This window comes from Micropterus salmoides, unplaced genomic scaffold, assembly GCF_014851395.1.
Source record: "Micropterus salmoides isolate LMB-PRFRI ecotype aquatic unplaced genomic scaffold, ASM1485139v1 Ms_hic_scaffold_7, whole genome shotgun sequence".
Lineage (NCBI taxonomy): Eukaryota > Metazoa > Chordata > Actinopteri > Centrarchiformes > Centrarchidae > Micropterus > Micropterus salmoides.
This window is the reverse complement of record NW_024044459.1, coordinates 905,395-927,225: the sequence shown is the minus strand read 5'-3', so window position 1 is coordinate 927,225 and position 21,831 is coordinate 905,395. Positions and strand designations below refer to the sequence as shown.

General features: G+C 40.3%; 1 protein-coding gene across 2 annotated transcripts; it reads left to right on the top strand.

Annotated features, from left to right (window-relative positions):
* The first annotated feature begins 27 nt into the window (after window positions 1-27).
* On the top strand, window positions 28-18,995 carry ccdc125 (coiled-coil domain containing 125). Of its 2 annotated transcripts, none has more exons than XM_038703135.1 (12): window positions 28-538; window positions 2,877-3,123; window positions 7,387-7,445; window positions 7,535-7,621; window positions 8,532-8,609; window positions 9,421-9,506; window positions 9,589-9,671; window positions 9,970-10,082; window positions 10,557-10,661; window positions 11,570-11,720; window positions 12,024-12,142; window positions 17,830-18,995. In XM_038703135.1, exons 2-12 carry the CDS (start codon window positions 2,877-2,879, stop codon window positions 18,244-18,246), a joined length of 1,545 nt encoding a protein of 514 aa, XP_038559063.1. In that variant the 5' UTR covers window positions 28-538; the 3' UTR covers window positions 18,247-18,995. The 2 variants fall into 2 exon arrangements, with proteins under 2 accessions (XP_038559063.1, XP_038559062.1); XM_038703134.1 differs by having other exon boundaries at window positions 7,384-7,445.
* The last annotated feature ends 2,836 nt before the right edge of the window (window positions 18,996-21,831 follow it).

The window sequence follows — 21,831 nt, the reverse complement described above, 5'->3', positions numbered from 1 at the left end:
CATTTGCCTTCTGGGACTGACTCTGTCTGCCTGCTGCTGGAGCTCACTAACTACTTCAACGTAAATTCAGAAGAAGAAAAGAATAATATAAAATATAAATAAGCGATACTCATTTTGACCGGAAATTGTATGTTATTGCTAAAAACTTACGCGTTTTAAATAACACATTTGCTGTTAGGTTAAAAGTGAGAACATGTAAGGTCGTTGCAGTTTTTTTGATGGGGAAAAAAAGAGTTTGTTTTTTTACGGTAGTAAATAGTTCCATCGTCGCGCTTAGTTTTTGTATTAAAAAGATTTATTTTGAAGGTAATAACCGGAAGCAGCTCGTAGTAGCGCCTTGCAGGTGTCAGACAACGGCAGGTGGAGGGAGGAGTCACCTGGCAGTGTATGGAAGCGGCACGGAACCGGTTCGAGTGTCGGACGTGTACGGAACCCCGAGACAGCAGCTATAAACTCTGTGTGGGAGTGTGAGAGTGTGTGTGAGAGAGAGACTGTACGCACCGAGGACTGCATCTGTGACGTTGCTTCAGAGTTACAGGTAAGAGGAAGTAATTCATAAAATAAACGAATAATCATTACCGTTAAAGGGCAATCCCACTTTGTGGGTATTTCTGGATCAAACACTGTAGGTTTTCTTTGTGTTTGATCAAGTCTTCCATAAATGAAGCAGCAGCAGTGTAGTGATGATGCCATCTGGACACAAAGCTTATGATACTACTGGAACACTGGAACACAGAGCTGGGTGATAAATCATATCTGGAATCAACATCACTCTGTGAATAAGACGTTTTGATAGGATATGGCAAGATAATTACTGTAAGTAGGCTTCATTTGCTCAAATAGCCTACTGTAATTTAGTACAAATTTGAAGTAGCCTACTTTTACTTTGAGTATTTTCTTTTCATGCCATTTTCTGCTCCACCACATCTCAGAGGGAGTTATTGTACTTTTTGCTTTACTACATTTATCTGACAGCTTTAGTTACTAGTTTCCAAGGACATTATTTTTACACACAAAATATATGAAGACTCAATAAAATATGTTTTGTTATAAATGAAACTACAGCTTGACATTGACATGGTAACAACTTTTAAGGTTTAAGACATGTCTCCTGTAAACAGTTGATGGTTTCAGCTTTACAAATGTGAAGATTTGCTGCTTTTCCTTCCTTTTAGGTATTTTAATTTATTTGAACTTTGTACTGTTGGTTAGGTGTCACTTTCTCACTATTTTCATAATTTCAAAAATCAATTAATGGAGAAAATAATCCATAATGAAAATAATCAGTAGTTGCACTGTAAAATCCTGCTTTTACATGAATGCAAGAACAATCTAATATTTAATAGTTTAACAGTCACAGGACAATTATCTTTCTGCAACGAGTCCTTTTAATACTTACATTTTCAGATCATACTAACATACTTTTACTATATTAATAATGCAGGACTTTTACTGGATTATTTTTACAGTGTATTAGTACTTTTACTTAAAGGATCTGAATCAGACACACACACACATATAACTGAGTAAGTTGAATTAGTACTGAAGCCTGTTTCTAATGAATGTCACTGTTTAATAGGAGACTTTGCTGTATTTTAAATTCTGTTTGACAAACACAACCATACTAACTACTTTTTACTTTTGATGCTTAAGTATTTTTAAAAGCGGGTACTTTTGTATTTTGACGCAAGTAGAATTTAAATAGAAGACGTTTAGTGGAGTAATATTTGCTTTTGCTCAAGGACAGGATTTGTGTATGTCTTCCACCACTGCAAATTAATAATCAGTGCATTTACCTGTCCCACTGAAGCTTTATGTCATATAAAAAGCAACCTGAGTGAGAAAAAGGGTTTGGTTGTGTAGACTAAATGTATAGACATGTATCCTCTTTAAAGAGTTCACAACCAAACAGGTTGGAAAACACTGGCTTGGGGCATAGATTGGAATACAAAATAATACCTCTATACTGTAGCCTAGTATAACATGAACAATGTGATAGACACATTACAGTCAGTCAGACTTTTTACAAACATTTTGTATTCAAATATGTAATCTGGTTTTAAGATTTGAAATCTGCAGTGAAAACATATCATCCACATGACTGCTTCAAGTACTGTTCTGTAGTTTCATACAGAATGAAGTTTGGGGACACAATATCATGACCTAATCTATGAACATATTTCACTTGGAAATTTGAATGAGATGCTCTCTTCCCAACTTCTGACCTCATACCACATGGTAAAAAATAACTGTGGTTAACAGAACACGCGGGCTTCCAAGGAGAAATGGCATCTAAGCAGGTAGTCATAACCTGGAACATAGCAATAAGTTAGTTCTTGTTGGTGTTAAGTAACAGTGTCCCAGAGCATAAAGATACTGTTTATAGATCAAATGACCAGACAGGAATGTCTGTTTTGTTTCTGTAATTAATACAAAATATGGTGGGTTCTTTTTTAAGGCTTTGTCTTTGTTGTTGTTTTAGCTACATTATGAGATATATCCAAATGTGGAGCGGACGCTGAAAACAAAATGGAGTTTTTAATTGTAAAAGTGCTGTGATTGATTTAGATTTTGTGCCATGTAAAGCATAAGGTGGGACTTATGGACAATAAAGACAAGGAATTTCATTCCATTGATACAAAAACATGTTTGTATTCAGTATGAGAAAGCAGTCCTGTCCACACTGGCCCAATACACCCGGTAATATTTAAGGTCCAGGTGTCTGGGTGCAAATGGTGTCTTATTGTTTCAAATAGCTGACAGTTGATCATTTATATCATCTTATGGGATGCAGTAGCACTAGAGGTAAAAAAGAATATTTAGGTTGAAGAGATCCATACTGTGTTGAATGTAACGTAAGGTTCGACCTGGTGCAGATGCAGGAGGTCAGTGCGGCCTGCAGCCTGGATGATGACATGGTGGATGGAGATCTGGGTGACGGAATGGGAGTCAGAGCAGCACCGAGCTGTACGAGGAAGAAAAGCCCAAGCTTCGCTGGCATCACAGAGACCCCGCTGCCCAGAGCAGAGATGCGCAGCAGCCAGGCAGGAGAGGCAGCCTGGATCCCTGGACTGAAGACGGCAGAGACGCAGCAGAGAGCCCGCTGGAAGCTGCCATGTTCTGGTAAGAATGTGAACTGGCCCTTTACTGTAACAAAGGAGCTAACAATCCTTGGATTGTCTTTCGTTTCACATAAATCATAACATAAATTTGTTAATGGAGAGTCCACGATACTATGAAGCCGTAGAATTTAGTATTTTGGTCTTAAACCAGGAAATTATATTGATTGTATTTCTTTAGAAAATAAGCCTTTAAACTGACTCTAGTCCAAACTGCACAGATTGTTATCTGTGCAGTTTGGGCAAGGTAAGGTTTGAGGTAAGTTCAGTAAGACTGGGAGTAGGGCTGCACGACTGGAGGAAAAGTCCTATTGCGATTATTGTGGACAACATTGCGATTTTAGATTGCGATTCGATTATAATAGAACAGATGGTACTATGAGTCACCTTGCTTGATTATCAAGAATACTGACATTTTTAAGTGTGTATTTCTCCACTTGAACAAAGTGAAACGATAAACAATATTTATAACAATAACTAAACAGATTTAAACAAGGGGAGCGTGCAGCTCTACGGAGGAGGCGGCTAGAAGGAGCAAATATTGGCACAGCGACTTCCTGGTTCTGGCTAAATCTACATCTGTCCACTGCAGAGGCTCTATCCACAACCTGGTGGTCGAAACTAGTAGTGATGCGGAGTGGGTGTGTTACGGATCCGTGGTGTCACAACGCATTTATTTTAGCCTGTTCCGATTCAACACCTTCTCTATTCCTCTTCCAAAAGCTCCGACCTGCTGATGGAGCTACAGTTATGCTACATTCACATATTGGGCGATGAGACCATGGATAGGGCCCTTTGGAATCTGTTAAAATTGTTTACCAGATTCTGTTTAATTTTCCTGAATTCTGTGTTTTACAATTTTATCATCAGAGTGTGTAATCATGTGGTGGTGAATAAAATTGCAACAATTTAATAGGAAAATATTACAAATTGAATCAACATTAAAAACAATTATGTATCGTATATATTCAAATGCATGTGCAATTATTTATGGGGACAAATCACAATAAATGTAGGTTATTGCAACAGTAGGATGTTAAAACAGGCAGTTACAATAATATAATAAAACATTCATATAAAGACATTGTTGCCGTACATGCATTGTCCCCAATCAAACAGCAAATCCTGTGTGTGTGTGTGTGTGTGTGTGTGTGCGTGCGTGCGTGTGCGCGAAAACAGCTTTATCTCATGTGTCCGCTTTTTAATTAATTTTTTTTTTTTTTTTGGAATATAACCTATTTAGACATTTTTTAATCATTCTTTCCGAAAACAGTAGCAGGGAAATATTATATATAGAGAGTTATGTGTATTTTTTGTGCATGTAACAGGTTTGCAAAGTGAAAAATGCCAAAGGGAGTTCCCATCTCCCACAGAAAACACTGCTCTGAACTGAAAACAGCTCGTTTGTAGTCCAGCCTTTACTTCCTTTTCTTGTGACGTCACAATGAAAATACATGTCATAATGTTCGCTGAGCGGCTAGTCCGACACGCCCTCAAAAACAGCGGTGGAAACACAATGAGCTGCAGCACACAGCTCTCCTCTCCCTTCCAAACACTAGCTACCCTCCAGGCAGTCAGTGCACAGGAAGTTGTTCCTGTGATGTAGAGACAGAGCTCAGTTAAAACTTTATGGATGAAAGATACTTTTGTTACAGATTAATAACTCACCGCTCTGAAACTCTCGCTCCAGTCCATGTTGCCGACCAGCTCGGCAACATGGACTACATGGAGTACAGCTGAACCCAAGCTGTTTACCGGCTTCTCGCTGACCTGCCGTTCTCTGCTTCTGACTTGCTAGTAGTCCTTAACTAGGAACTGAGCATGTGCAACTCCCAACAAAGATCATTTAGAGACAAGATGCATCACTCCATAGCTAAAACGAAGCCTTCAGCACAGGGTGAAAAGAGGAGCTGTAGCAATGTGCAGTATGACAAAAATATGGTGTTTTTTGAAAATGAAACCATGTAAAGCTGTTCTGGTACAACCCCTAAATAAGAACCTGAAAATGAGCAGAACCACCTGTTTAAATCCTGTGGGTTGTTTATTTTATTCATTAAATCCTTGTGCAAGAAAATGCCTCTACATTGGTAGGTTAACGAAAAGTGACACTGACAGGCACTTCGGCTTTATGAAAAGTGGAACATGTTGAACAACAAAAGGCAGCGATTCGGCTAACGTTAAATGACCAGCGAGCCAAACCCAAACCTTCCTTATGTTCTCCCTGTTTTCTTCTGTCTGACTGCTTCAGCAGCCAACCACATCTCTCTGTCACAGACTGACACACACCGGCATTTCTCACGGTGCTCCGGTGGCCAGTCCAACTATGTTTGAACGATTAGCGGTGGGGCGGGGAGCGGGGTTAGGGTAGGTTGTTGTCTTAAACGTCACTCGCACACTGCTCATAAATTCTTTTTCTGATTGCACGTATCTGTTTTATGTTATGTTTTATGTTGTGTTATCTCCAACTAGGGCTGGACGATATGGCCAAAAATGTTATCATGATAAAAAGTTTCATATCTTTCGATATCGATAATTATCACGATAAGTATCAAATTGTTTTTTCTTTCGAGTTTAAAGGGTGATTTTTGCTTCTGAGTGAGTTAGTTGAAGAAACCTGATGGTTAATTGTGGTTTAAACTCTTCTTTAATTGAATTGAATTGAATTGAATTTATGGGCAACACTTGAGGTCAAACAGTAGATAACTTCACAAATCTGAGGTACAACATTCAAAACAATTATGATAAAATCTTTGTCAATAAATACACGAGTAAATATAAGTAAAAAACACAAGTAGAAGCTTTTTCCAGTCCTTTTTCCTCAACAAAATGAACATCTTAATTAAAAATAATTCCTAATTTGTGTATGTTTCAAGTGAATAAAATCCAACATTTATTGAATATTTATTGAACATTTGTTATATTGTTATTGAAAAAAAAAATATCGTGATAATTATTGTTATTCTTTTATTGTCCAGCCACATCTCCAACGTACAAATCATAACCATGGCGTTTTTATACTGTCATAGTGTTTGGCTGACGGAACGTTCTGTGTTGCCGTCAAGATGGGATTTACGTTGTTGCAAGAGCATCATCAAAGTCTTTTGCACAAAAATGTAAATAAGAGTAACTTTAATGCTGAGGTTTTAATGGCCACATTACAAGTACTGTCAGAGATTGCCGTGTGCTCAGGCTGAAACAGGTAGCAGGGCCCAAAGACAGAAATATTCAAGCTTACATGCAAGGAAGGAGTGGAGGTGAGACACATCAACACAGACAGTATGTTACACACAAAACATTGAATTTCTTCTTCTTCTTCTTCTTCTGATCGCGCAGCATAAGTGTGGTTTAATGATGTAGAACAACAGCAGAAACACTGTAATCCTGGTAGCTGCGTAGCTGCATAGCTGCACTGTGCTGCGCCAACAAAAAGTCTCTTGGCTCAGTGTGTTTGTCTGAGTCAGACCGTCACTGTTTAATCAGCCCACCTGCCAAACACCAACGCAGCGTCACTGGTGGCCGAAAAGTTTTTTAGATTCACAGAGAGCTTACAATCTAAGCAATACGGTTACATCTCTCATGTGCGACGGGATGTCACAGGGTTTTGACGTCATTTTTGGGCCTTGGACGGCTTCACTGTTTCAACTGTGGCTTACCTCCTTGCACATCCAGTAATCAGGACAACAGGAAGCAAAACTAGACACTGACACCAGAAACAGATGATTACAAAATATAACAGGCAGCAAGCAGCAGCAGACCAGGACAAAAGTAACAGAATACAACCTACATGAGAACACAGAATAGAACACAGATGCAGGGAGTAAATGAACAAGAGTAAACAGGAAAAATACAGAACACAGAACCCTAACAAATACCTTGCGTGCATAAACTGGTTTAGCAAGAAAGTCTAATTGAAAAATATTGGGAATCTTGCATAAGGATCATAATGTCAACATTTTCAGCCTCTCACACAATTAAGATCAACTAATTCATCAGTCTATGCATATCTGAAAATGTATCAGTGCTGGGCCAACACACCACATACACAATAATGGAGGAGGGAACAAATAACTTGTTCCAATAGTATGTTTTACCTCAAACCCACATGCTGACCCCATAACAGCTTTTTGAAGCTTTTTGAAGATGTCACTTTGCAAATGTGTCCTTGCTCTGAATATTTAAAGTTTTCTTCACATACAAAACTACAAGAAAACACACAAACATTTTCTATGACCTTTATTGCATGAGTATACTTTTTGTGAATCAGCAGACTCTCTGGTTGACCTGTCCAAAGATGAGCTGAAAGACAGACTACAGGAAGCAACTGAGGTAGGAACAGTGAAGACAGAACGCTTTGATTGATATAACTTTGACTCCAGCCTGGCAAAGTGTAACTGATGGTTCCGCTGTGTTGACAGGTTATAGACGTGTTGTGCTGTGAACTGGATGTGGCACATCGTTATCTTGAAGGCAAATATGAAGCTCTGAAAATCTTACAGGGGAAGGTATGCACTGATGTACTGCATTTTACAACTCACTGTTCTGTAGGTCAGTCACAATCACTAGAGCACCCAGACAGCAGATGAAGCGAGTATCCATCAGGAATGCTGCTTAGCAGGCGTCCTTGCACCCCATCAAAGTACGCCCAGTAAAGTGCTGTTTTTGCCACTGACTTGTTATCAGTGTCTGCAACATTATGGAAAGGATCCTCGAAAATGAAAGTGATTGAGACAATACATAAATGTGTGTATTTTGGAAGCATACAGCTTTTGACCATCATTATCAGCCACCACGCTTAGTTTATTCTGGAAACAAAAAAGTATCCGTTGTTAATGCAAAACTTTGATGAAGGATGTTGTAATCGCTCAGTAAAGTCCCCTGGATGATTGATGAAAAGAACCTTAAAAATAAAATGACATCACTGTTATTCCTTGAGTTCTGTGAACAGTCTGAGGCTGAACTTAGTCGTGGATCAAGAAGTCAGCTCATGATACTAGTCAGAAAGCTTCCTGCTGCCCACATTTAGAAAAGGTGGTCCAACTACAACAAATGGCTGCCTCTACAGATATTAAAGGGACCTGAGGTTACATTAGTTAATGAAAGATGAGAGCACTATAATCCCCTTCACCTTAGGAACAAGTCTGGTTTATCTGCTTGTAGTTGCTACACATCATTTGGCTTCCAACCCATGCAGTCCAAGAAGAGTCACAACTCTATACGATTGCATTGACTGATTATACAGTATGTGACCATTATACTGTGACAAAAGCAAAGGAAGACTGATCGTCCTTATGCTTGAAACACCTTGGAGCAGTTGCAGGAAGCAACTCGCTTCTGTGATGAATATTGAGATTAAACCCTGCAGTGTCATGGCTTTGTTCAGCCAATAACTAAAAACTGCTCTTCTTAACTCAGGCCATTCTCGACAAAGCCACGACTCACACTAAAAGTCTGCTGCAGAAAAGTGAGGAGAGGGCCAAGGCTCTGGAGAAGGTACGTGTTAGGCTGCTCAAATAAGGGCTTGGTATGTTTGCCTTAACATTCCACAGCAAGTTTCCTCTCAGCAGTCAGGAGCTAACACAGACAAAAGTAGTCACACGTGTAATGCCACAGGAAGTGGTGCAATAAAAAAGATATTTGCTTGTTTACACTTACTTCTGACTGATTTTAGATGAGATGTGTGAATTAAGGAGAAATGTTTCAGCTCTTGAAGTGTACCTGTTGATAAAGTAGGCAAAGACATACAATTTAGAAAAAGTTAGGGATCCTCTGAGTAGAACCAAAATGTATCTAACAGTATGTGATCTGTAAGGTGTTTCGTCATTTAATATGACATTTAGAAATTTACTTGAGTCATATATACAGTGGACACATACAGCCGTTTGAATTAAACTTGACTCATGAGTTTGATAAATTATGGGTAATTTATTTAAGCAAGTTTGATTACTAAACTCTTCCATATATGTACACAGTACTTATATGGAAGAGTTTAGTTCTCTGTTTCCTTGTGAAGATCCAAGTTAGCTGCATGAAAAAGAGGATACCTTCAGCTGGATAACATAATGTTAGTCTGGATTAATTAAGCCATGTTTGAGGCCAGGGGCCGGGAAGGAAGAACATAGTGTATACGGCCATGAAAATATTTTATCATGGGGTTTTACACTGGGGCTTATAACATTATTATGTACAGTATATGTAAAACTACATTCATGTGGCTTGGTGTTGTGTGATTAATGGCTTTTAAAGCAGTTATGAAGCTAATTAGAATACACTAATCATGATCTGTTGCTTCCATCTCTTGCAGGAGGTGAACAGCTTGCAGTGGGAAATCAGCCTCAGCCAGGTCCAGATGAAGAAGTCTCAGCAGGCGTGGGAGGAGAAATACAACCGGTCAGATTCACTCCACATACACTCAAGTCTGTGGTATTTTCGTTGGTATGTGTCGTAACTGTAATGTTGTTGTTGTAATCAGAATTTTGAGTGAGAACAAGACTCTGACTGACAACCTGGAGGAAAGAGAGCGTGACATCCAGCAGCTCCGAGCAGAAAACTCTGGTAATGCTAAATAATTTAGAATCAGTTTTGAGGTGACCTAGACATGTCTGCACATATTATCTCCATCTGTGAAGTGAAGTGGGTCTGTCTGGACGGCGGTGTGTGGAGTTGACTCACCAAACTTCATGTTGTGTCTAACCTTCAGCGTGTGACTCCAAGCCAGTCAAAGTTGGCATCTTGACTAAACAGTCTAAACCCCAGAGCTTTCAGACGTATCTCGTTGTCTTTATCTGAAAATGGAATTGATTTAGTCATCATCACGGGAATAATGTGTGTGTGTGTGTGTGTGTGTTTGCAGCTCTAAGTCGGCAGTGCTTGGAGCTTCTCTCCATGTTGAATGTAAAGGAGCAGAGAGCTTACCAAGGAACCAAACCTCAATACAGCCCAGAGAGGGATGCAAGTGTTCTGGAGGTGAGAGTACCAAAGAGGATGTTTATACACTTACCTCACACACTGTGTAATGTCCAAAGCACTAAGCATCTTCTTTTCAGAGTAACTGTCATCAGCACATTTAGCTGGATACATTCACATACCCAGAGCGACCCGCCAGGGGGCCACAGGGCCAAAAAAAGCTGTACTCTATTGAGCCCCCTAATTTCTTCCACTCTGTATTGTCTGTGTATTTGGTAGTAATTCATTTTTAGTATTTTGACCACACACAAAATGTATTTAGGAAAATATCCCATGTATATAAACTGAAATAATAAAACCTTTAAAACTAGGTTGTAACCCCTCTCTCTACAAGACAGGACCAAGAGATCTGGTAAAGACCATTTTAGTTGGATGTAACCATTCATTTTTCACTAATGTGTTGGGAGGTTTGGCCACGGGTTAAGGAAGACTAGATTCTTTTAGATATTTTCTTATGAAGTTTTTGTTTTCCAGCTGGCAGTGTTAGGGGCCTGCCGGTGTCTTGGTGTTGCTGAGGCTTGTTCATGCAGTCAGACTGCTGCTGCCAGCAGGAAGCAGCTTATCCAGCTACAACAGGAGGTAAACTACATCTAACCACGTCACCTGTGCTAAGCTCCACTTTTTTCCTAGTTTTGCTCACAACCCTTACAGCAGTCCTTGTTGTTTTCTGACCTGCTCTTCTTCACCAGAATTCTGACTTTAATCTCAGAACTCAGATAAGTGTTTCACATGTGGCCCTAATCTAATTCTGTTCTAGGCATTAGTGTTAAGGTCATAGTCAACAGACAATAGCACAAACTAGCCAGTCGAGGCAGCGGTAGACAGCATAGACAAATTACTATTTTTGTTTAGGGAGTCTGGTGACTTTGACAAGAGCAATATAAAATATAAAAATATAACAATAAATCTTACTCTTTATAAAAATGTCTACGTGCACATACTTTTATGTGGCGCAAATGGATTAGGTTGGTTGGTCGTTCAGGTTGGAAAACACCACTGTTACCCTTTTATAATCTTCCTTTGGTAACTCCCTCATGAGTTTGCAAAATTGCAGACTCAGACTGTTAAAATTCAAAAGAAATACAGTACGTATATATATATAATATAGAGATATATAGCATACAGTGGCTGTGGCTCAGGAGGTAGAGCGGGTTGGCCGTTAATCGGAAGGTCGGCGGTTCGATCCCTGGCTGCGTGTCGAAGTGTCCTTGAGCAAGATACTGAACCCCGATTTGCCCCTGGCGGCTGTTCCGCCAATGTGTGAATGTTAGTTTCCATTTGAGCACTTAGGCTCAGTGTGTGAATGTGGATGTAGTGTAAAAGTGCTTTGAGTGGTCAAAAAGACTAGAAAGGCACTCTACAAGTACGGAGCATATATGTATTTGTTCAATTTTTAGCTTTGGCATGGCTGTGTAAATTCATGTTAAGACATTGTAAAGTAAGTGTGTGTGTGTGTGTGTCTGTGTGTGTGTGTGTGTGTTTTCCAGCTGGATGCTCAGCGTTTGAGGAGAGAGGAGGCGGTGATGGTTGCAGATGCTTTTCGCATCGCCTTTGAACAACAGCTGAGGAAACGAAACGAGCACTTCCTGCTGTTGGCTGAGGCCAACATCCTGAAATCTCATCACTGCAAGGCTGAAGGCAAGTCTGCCATAGGACACACACTTGGATCTCTAGTTGTTAAAATCAAATGGAATTTGTTCATTAATTCTGGGGTACAGAAAATCAATTTCTTTAGCCCCCAAATGTGAATCAATCACAGAAATCACTAAAAGATTCCTGGATTGGGGTGTTTCTCAAACAGGTCCAGACTGTGTCTGTCAAAGCGAGGGATTTACTGTTATTTTGTTGAACCAGTCACTGATGTCCCCATGAAGCTATGAATGATCCTTGATTCCAGTGCCTCACACATATTGGAACCTTTCGAATGTCTTTTCCTTCCAGGTGCTAACAGGAGTCCTCTTATCAGTGTAAGCCAGAGGTTGAGAGGATTACTGCCTTCTAGTTTGGAGGTAAAGATGCCTGATGATCTTTTAGAGACTCTCTACAGGCTGCTGGACTTGGTTAGTATCTCCTTCAACAATATTGAACCTCTGCAATTTAATTCTTTTCATTGTGCTATCTCCATGAACTAGAAAAAAATGCAACGTCCTCCCCTTCCCTGCTTCAAACAAACTAGTTCATACCACATGTTGTCTGTCTAAGTCAGAAGTGCTTCGGCCTTTCTGAATCACCACACTTGAAGCTTACTGTCGCACTGCACACCTGGACAACACTGCTCTTTTTGGAAAAAAAATTTCAGATGCTGTTAAACAACCGACAAGCACATGGAAGCGTACTGACGCCTGCTTGTGGTTGTCAGTATTGCTATCTGAATTATCTGTATTTTTGTGAAGAGTTATTTATTAATTTGTGATATACCATAACAGTGTAAAGTAGTGAGTGTACACGTAGTGAGCGTACAGCTTGTATAACAGTGTAAAGTAGTGAGCGTACAGCTCGTATAACAGTGTAAAGTAGTGAGCGTACAGCTTGTATAACAGTGTAAAGTAGTGAGCGTACAGCTTGTATAACAGTGTAAAGTAGTGAGTGTACAGCTTGTATAACAGCGTAAAGTAGTGAGTGTACACATAGTGAGCGTACAGCTTGTACAACAGCGTAAAGTAGTGAGTGTACAGGTTGTGTAACAGTGTAAAGTAGTGAGCGTACAGCTTGTATAACAGCGTAAAGTAGTGAGTGTACCTGTAGTGAGCGTACGGCTTGTATAACAGTGTAAAGTAGTGAGCGTACAGCTTGTATAACAGCATAAAGTAGTGAGCGTACAGCTTGTATAACAGCGTAAAGTAGTGAGCGTACAGCTTGTATAACAGTGTAAAGTAGTGAGCGTACACGTAGTGAGCGTACACGTAGTGAGCGTACACGTAGTGAGCGTACACGTAGTGAGCGTACACGTAGTGAGCGTACACGTAGTGAGCGTACAGCTTGTATAACAGTGTAAAGTAGTGAGCGTACAGCTTGTATAACAGCGTAAAGTAGTGAGCGTACAGCTTTTATAACAGTGTAAAGTAGTGAGCGTACAGCTTTTATAACAGCGTAAAGTAGTGAGTGTACAGCTTGTATAACAACGTAAAGTAGTGAGCGTACAGCTTGTATAACAGCGTAAAGTAGTGAGCGTACAGCTTGTATAACAGTGTAAAGTAGTGAGCGTACACGTAGTGAGCGTACATAACAGCGTAAAGTAGTGAGAGTACAGCTTGTATAACAGTGTAAAGTAGTGAGCGTACAGCTTGTACAACAGCGTAAAGTAGTGAGTGTACAGGTTGTGTAACAGTGTAAAGTAGTGAGCGTACAGCTTGTATAACAGCGTAAAGTAGTGAGTGTACCTGTAGTGAGCGTACAGCTTGTATAACAGCGTAAAGTAGTGAGCGTACAGCTTGTATAACAGCATAAAGTAGTGAGCGTACAGCTTGTATAACAGCGTAAAGTAGTGAGCGTACAGCTTGTATAACAGTGTAAAGTAGTGAGCGTACACGTAGTGAGCGTACACGTAGTGAGCGTACACGTAGTGAGCGTACACGTAGTGAGCGTACAGCTTGTATAACAGTGTAAAGTAGTGAGCGTACAGCTTGTATAACAGCGTAAAGTAGTGAGCGTACAGCTTTTATAACAGTGTAAAGTAGTGAGCGTACAGCTTTTATAACAGCGTAAAGTAGTGAGTGTACAGCTTGTATAACAACGTAAAGTAGTGAGCGTACAGCTTGTATAACAGCGTAAAGTAGTGAGTGTACAGCTTGTATAACAGTGTAAAGTAGTGAGCGTAAAGTAGTGAGCGTACATAACAGCGTAAAGTAGTGAGTGTACAGCTTGTATAACAGTGTAAAGTAGTGAGCGTACAGCTCGTATAACAGTGTAAAGTAGTGAGTGTAAAGTAGTGAGCGTACAGCTTGTATAACAGCGTAAAGTAGTGAGCGTACAGCTTGTATAACAGTGTAAAGTAGTGAGCGTACACGTAGTGAGCGTACACGTAGTGAGCGTACACGTAGTGAGCGTACACGTAGTGAGCGTACACGTAGTGAGCGTACAGCTTGTATAACAGTGTAAAGTAGTGAGCGTACAGCTTGTATAACAGTGTAAAGTAGTGAGCGTACAGCTTTTATAACAGTGTAAAGTAGTGAGTGTACAGCTTGTATAACAGCGTAAAGTAGTGAGCGTACAGCTTGTATAACAGTGTAAAGTAGTGAGCGTACACGTAGTGAGCGTACAGCTTGTATAACAGTGTAAAGTAGTGAGCGTACAGCTTGTATAACAGTGTAAAGTAGTGAGCGTACAGCTCGTATAACAGTGTAAAGTAGTGAGTGTACACGTAGTGAGCGTACAGCTTGTATAACAGTGTAAAGTAGTGAGCGTACAGCTCGTATAACAGTGTAAAGTAGTGAGCGTACAGCTCGTATAACAGTGTAAAGTAGTGAGCATACAGCTTGTATAACAGTGTAAAGTAGTGAGCGTACAGCTCGTATAACAGTGTAAAGTAGTGAGCGTACAGCGTAAAGTAGTGAGCGTACAGCTTGTATAACAGTGTAAAGTAGTGAGCGTACAGCTCGTATAACAGTGTAAAGTAGTGAGTGTACACGTAGTGAGCGTACAGCTTGTATAACAGTGTAAAGTAGTGAGCGTACAGCTCGTATAACAGTGTAAAGTAGTGAGCGTACAGCTCGTATAACAGTGTAAAGTAGTGAGCGTACAGCTTGTATAACAGTGTAAAGTAGTGAGCGTACAGCTCATATAACAGTGTAAAGTAGTGAGCGTACAGCGTAAAGTAGTGAGCGTACAGCTTGTATAACAGTGTAAAGTAGTGAGCGTACAGCTCGTATAACAGTGTAAAGTAGTGAGTGTACACGTAGTGAGCGTACAGCTTGTATAACAGTGTAAAGTAGTGAGCGTACAGCTTTTATAACAGCGTAAAGTAGTGAGCGTACAGCTTGTATAACAGTGTAAAGTAGTGAGTGTACACGTAGTGAGCGTACAGCTTGTATAACAGTGTAAAGTAGTGAGCGTACAGCTTGTATAACAGCGTAAGTAGTGAGCGTACAGCTTGTATAACAGTGTAAAGTAGTGAGCGTACAGCTTGTATAACAGCGTAAAGTAGTGAGTAAGTCATCCACTATTAGCCAAGCTTGCATGCTGTGGACAGAGCAAATTAAAATATCGCTTTCTACATTAAGTATTGGGGTTTTTCCCCGCAAAGGTTTTATTGCACTTCCTTAAGGTAAACAATGACAATTGTAGTCAACTCAGGTAGTTTGGAGTTATCTTGCTTCACCTGGTTCACTTCTTCACCACGACCTCTCTGCTCCGCTGACTTTGCTCTTTGTATGTGTGTAGGAGCTCTCAGAGAGCATTATTTCTATGATTTCAACATGGAATTGTTCAATCATCGTTATCAATATTATCACAGTGTTGTTTAAATGTGCCCAAAAGTGCTGTTACACACACAGAAACCAAGTTTCATATTGAAAACAAAAAATCTAATTGCAGCACTTTTTGTTTGCATAAACATTAAAATGATAATATATATCTTATGTAAACTATGAAAACCATATCAAATATGCATTAAAATAAATGTTATAACATTGACCCCATGCATAATTTACATAAATGCAAATTAGTCTTAAGAAGACAGTGATGGTAATTGCAATGAGCCCAACATTTGACATAAACACAGAGGAGACTTGTACTTTCTCCTGAAAATTCTTCCAACATTTATTCATTTCACATTACATTTAGCCGACTCTTTAGCAACTTACAATTGCTGTTTATGTCAGAGCCTCTGGAGCAACTAGGGGTTAAGCATCTTGTCAGGAACACATTGGTGGTCTCTCGCACCAAAGGCATGTGTCTTATTCACTACGCCATCACCACCCCCAGATTTTACGACTGCAAGATTTTAAATGAACTAAATATTTTGGATGGGTGACTTTAATGAGTGAATGAAGTCTGCAGACCCAACGCATACAGCAGCATAACAATGTGTTGTGTTTTTATCAGTAAAAGTTAACTGACCTCGCATTCGCCATAAAGTAAAGTTAGTGGGTTGTAGTATGACGTGTTGCCCCCTTTCACAGCGATTCAAGGTTCCCTCACACTTATAACCTATAAAAAAACAAAATACAACCACACTTTAAACGTAGTCCCCTGAAGACTAGGCTGAAAAATCATGCTACGCATGCGCTCCTGCGTCTGGGAGACTAGCTAAATTTGGTTGATGCTTGACAATATTTACCGTGAGCTTTTCAAATCACGGTAATCAAACACGTTATCTATAACGTTTTTTTCGGGTAAGTGGGCTTGGCGTGGTGGAGTCGCTGTTTTAATTATACTTTTTATCTACCTTATTTAAGTCTCACTAATTGAATCTGTCTCCTTTCCCTTCAGTTTCTTATTTGCCCACACTCACAGATCTAACGTCTAACGCGAACACGTCAGTGTGCTCGCCTTCTATCCATCTCTCTCTCCCTGTGGGTCTGCTCTGGTGACTTTCTCCATCAGAAGTAGGCTGCGTTATATAAAGTTACTGAAAAAATCCATAACTTCCACCCACGACTCCGTTCACAGCAGCAGTTGCGCCGCAAATTGAGGCGGCGTGTTGATGACTTAGTCTATCAGAACAAAACCAATGTGATAGCTAACGAATGACATCTGCACTGGTGTGTTCACTGTAGCTTTACCTGGTCCGCTCTTATAAAATATCCACCAAAGTCGCGACTTGTAATGTAATAACTCTTCTAACTTTTCTGGAAAATGCTACAATGTGGCACCAAATATACATGGGCGGCCCGCCGAAGTAAAGTGTATACAGGAAACACTGACTGAACCGTTGTTTTACTTTTTACAAGCCAGGTCTTTAAAGGAGTCTGTTCTCATGCTCAGGTGTCACATATACACGCTTTGGAAAAGCTGTGTCTATTGTACGCAAAACGGCGATTTTGCGTGTATAGTAGACGCCCCCAGGTACGTGTGTATGAGACGCATCCAGGCCGCGTGTGTATGTGATGCCCCGGGGTGAACTAGCTAGCTAGCTTGCAATGTTTTTGTTTAAGGAGTTGACAGCTCATGGGCGATGTACTAGCAGATAGGGTTAGCCTCCTTTGTGTTGCAACGCTATTGCAAGCTGCAGCGTATCATATACACGCAAAATCGCCGTTTTGCTACAATAGACACAGCTTTTCCAAAGCGTGTATGACGCACGCTTGCAGGTATACCTCGTTATACTGCCCTGCCCTAATGAGAATTGAAATTTGTAGTGTAATACTAACCTTCAGGAATTTTACCGTGGTTTATCATTATACAGGTAACCGTTTCATCCCTATTCACAATGTAACGTTAGTATAATAACATCGATAGTGAGTCCTTTCGGATTTTAAGGAGGAGGTACCGGGCAACAACACTGCAGCTTCCAGCATACCTGTTTCCGGTAGCCATGATAACGCTGGCACAGAACTGCTACTTAGGGGACTAGTTCCAGGGACCCTGCAATGTCACGCCATCCCATTGGTTGTATGGATAGTAGCTGGATTTGTGGTGCCTTCAATACAAAAGCACAATCAATTATATTCGTTTCATGAACACACTTTAGAAACAGTGTAAAACAGCTAGAGATTCAAGAGATTCCCCCTATAAAAAACATTAAATAGATTTTCCAAATCCGAGGAGATCCTCTCCTTAATTATTGATGATGTGTTTCCTGCTGTAGCTGAATGACAAGGACGAAGCCCTGGCCCACCAGAGGAAGGTGAGCATCATGTTAGCCCACAGTGCCGAGGAGCTGCAGAGACAGTTGCATCTAGATTCATATAGCCGGCCAACAGAGTTCAGGATCCCATCAAACCAACCACAAGACTCATCGGGGAACCAGAGCCAGTCTCAGCAAACATCTGATACATCAGAGTCTAAAATACAACCACAAGTCTCATCAGAGTCCAACATCCAAACACAGCAACAGCTAGAACTGCCAGATTCCCAGCTTCAGCCAGGACAACCACCACTTCTGTCAGAGTCTAGGACTGAACCACAGGAGCTGTCAGACCCATCAAAGACCAAGATCCAGCCACTGTCTAACCACAAGTGCCATATATCTGAAATTCAACAATTAGACCAGTCAGAGTCCTGACCCAGCAACAGGATCCCCTTTCCTCAGGCACAAGACACAGCAGTCAGGATTCGATTCTTAAAAAACATAGGAAGATGTGGATGTAGCATCTGTGATGTCCCACAGTGGTATGAAGGAATGGTATGAAAGTGTCTCATAAGGCAGAGTGCCCACTGCTGTCCCAGAAGCTACTGAAGACAGAACACCCAATGTGGTCCTCAGAGAGGAATGCATTCCGGGATCTTTACATGTTGAACATATTGTGTTATCACAAGCAACTTCTCTAATAATGAAGCCAGTTAATATCTGTATCCTGCTAGGAAGCTGATAAGATCTCCCAACTTTGTTTTTGATAAACTAAATATGTTCAGTTTTGATGATTTCCTGAAATGTATGAAAAGTAAACTTATACATAAATGCCTATATAACCAAATTCAATTGGAAAACTCTGAGCAGCTCAGGTTTGGCATTTTCACTCATTTGACAAATCGTGTTAATTGTAGTTGAAGATCATTAGATAATTATTTTGTAGTCATAAGAAAGTAAAACTGTTTTAAATTCAAAAGCATAATCAACCAGTTTGTGTAAACAAAACTTAATTACAACAGAATTAACACATAATCATCAGCGTGCAAACACTAATTGATCAAACTGAATTATTAGTGTGGCTAAATAATGATAATTTGTACATGGAGGTTCTTCCACAACATGTGTGCTGATAAAGGACAGTAACCTACAACATGTTCAGAAAATAAAATAGTGACACCTGACGTGTGTTCTTTGACTTGTACACTTCTATTATGTATGTAGTTTACTGTAACATGCTGTTGCCTAGTGCAGGGGTTCTTAACCTTTCTGGTAGTCCGACCCCTTTTTGAGGTTGAAAATATTTCGAGGCCCCCTCCCAAGTTTAACATTGTATTGTTTTAATTCTTATTCTTCTTTGGTGTTTTATAGCAGTTGGCATTACGCCACCTACTGGATTAAACAGTGCAAAATATTTACAGTGTCCACCCAAAGTGATTCCATTCACAACTGTAGTCTGTCTAGTTATTTTTAAGTTATTTTTTTCTATTTCTCCCATGGGACCAGGTCGATGGCCCCCAGGGGGTCCCAACCGCCATGTTAAGAACCACTGGCCTAGTGCAACATGTAGAGAGGCTGTTCTAAAATGAGATGCTGATTTGTATTAAATTTGTATCTACCTAAAGGCATTAGTGAGTCTTCTGAAGTTAAAGTTGATCACAAATTAAATATGTTTGCAAGGGTAGTGTTACTGTTATTTTTAAATGATTTTAATGATGATACAGATGAGTGACAATGAAAGGAAAACTAACACATGTGCGTTAGTATGTAGTCCCACTCTAGCACTGTGGGTTGCACTTGCCCTGGACATGAAAATGTGAGTAGACTAAGATTTTACTGGGGTAAAACAAAATTTTATAGATTCTGTCATTGCTTTTACACAGCCTATTAGTCTAGACAAAGGTCTGCGTTGACAGCAACTGACAGGTGCAGATTCCCTGCTGGAGAGCTGCCCAGAAGTGGTTGACTTCTCCACTCTCTGGTGTATACAGTTCAGGTAGAAGCAGTTCTGGGTCACAGAAAGGAATGCTTCTTTTACAAAGAGGTACCTTTCAGACTCTTGAGCATTCCATACACCAAGTACAAAGTTCTATAACAAGCAAAGTTAACTTACTGTTCACTGGTAGTGTCAATCAATTCAGACATGCTGGGGAGGTAGGTGGAGTCATCAATCTGCAAAGGTGGAACCAATATCAGATTCCTGAAAAAAGGGAAACATACTGTATGCTTTCAGGAGGTGCTGCTTTCTGCTTAAGTGGAGTTGCAGAACAGAGCGAAAGAAACTGGGATGTGTTGTTGCCCACAGCAACACTCCTTGTGGCTACCATAACTTGTGAACCTGAAAAATATTTATTACAATAAGGGATAGTAATGAGAGTCCTTTATGTATAGTGTTTATTTGTGGAAGAGAGGTGGAGCTAGGCTATGTTAATTCTTTGACTGGACTTCGACCATTAAAGTTGCAAGATTTCAACTGGAAGTCTGAAATGTAAGGATACATTTACTCATTTGGCAGGATAACCTGTTTATCTTACTGTCTGTATTCAATGACTGCTGAATAGGTTGCAGGTTCTTACCACAGCAACCTCCAGCCTAAACAACAACTTACAACAACAACTTGGTTTTAACCAACCTCCAAAAATGACTCATAAGAGTGACTCAATTGGACCTACGTTTTGGAAATCACGTGACCTACGTCACATGACATAAATATGTGGAGACCACAGCAATACAAAGGAGGTAAACGCCAGAGCAGATGTACAGGTTGACAGGCATACAGTCACTGCTTTAGGTTTAGGCACACACCCCTGTGAAGGTTAGGGTTAGGGTTAGGGGCTACGGGGGGGGGGGCTCTCAATGGCATCAAGACTAATATAGTTAGCTAGCTAGATTACGCTAACTCTATGAAGCTAACGTAGCTAACGCTACTTAACTTTATTTAAAGAAACGATTCCTTTACTTTAAAAAAACAAATAAATCTTGTATGGTAATCTCACACGGGAACCGAATGCTGATCTCCCTTGTGAAAGGCGGCTAAGTTGCAATCCTTCCAATCCAACCCACCACCACAGGAGTACAACTTTATGGCTGTTTATAATATGTGACGGTCTTTCATGTGTTTGCGTTGTACAGCCACTAGAGGTCGCTACCACAATAAATGTAAACATGAGTCGTAATTTTGTGTGGCTAAAATGACCTATATGGTCAATTTTTCTGTGGAGGACAGGCTTTACCACAGCAAGTAACATCAGTAGCCATGTTTCCATCCAATTGTCAAGTGAGTTTTAAGCGAGATTTTGAAATAATGCAATAAAGAAAATGTGATATAGGTGTGTCCAGGCAAATAAACCAGGCTACGGCAAGCGTAGTTACGTCAGTAGTTGAGATTACACATGACTGTAATAAACAAGAAGAATGGGTTGCAAACCAGAAACAAAACCAGTCACATGGACCTGAGGACCTCTACATTTTTCTCGGATCCATGGTCTTCAGGTCCATGTGACTGGTTTTGTTTTGGAATGTGTTTCAAGCAGGCAAGTTGCTACCAGCCATGTCGCTGAAAATGTACATGTTCGCTAAGCTGGGGGAGGATAGACAGAGACTGGGAAGATGGGCTCCCGTGGCTAATGTTAGCTGCACGAGAGGCTGTACAGGAAAGTACAGGCTTTAGCCCAAATGACCTGGTTTTTGGGCATACAGTACGGGGTCCTTTGGCTGTGTTGAAAAGTGGCTTTGTTGATACTGAGACACCGAAAAATCAGATTGACTTTGTGAATGGGTTCAGAGACCGTTTGTTTAAAGCTGGGTGTATCACAAAGTAAAATGAAAAAGTTCTATGACAGACGAACCATGAGACAGAAGTTCAGTCCAGGTGACCAGGTCCTTGCACTGATGCCTACATTATTGTGGGTTCACCATTTCAGGCTAAGTATATAGGTCCATACACTGTGAGTGAGAAGATTTCGGATTTGAACTATACTGTGGAAATGCCAGGACATAAGAAAGCTAGACGACTGTATC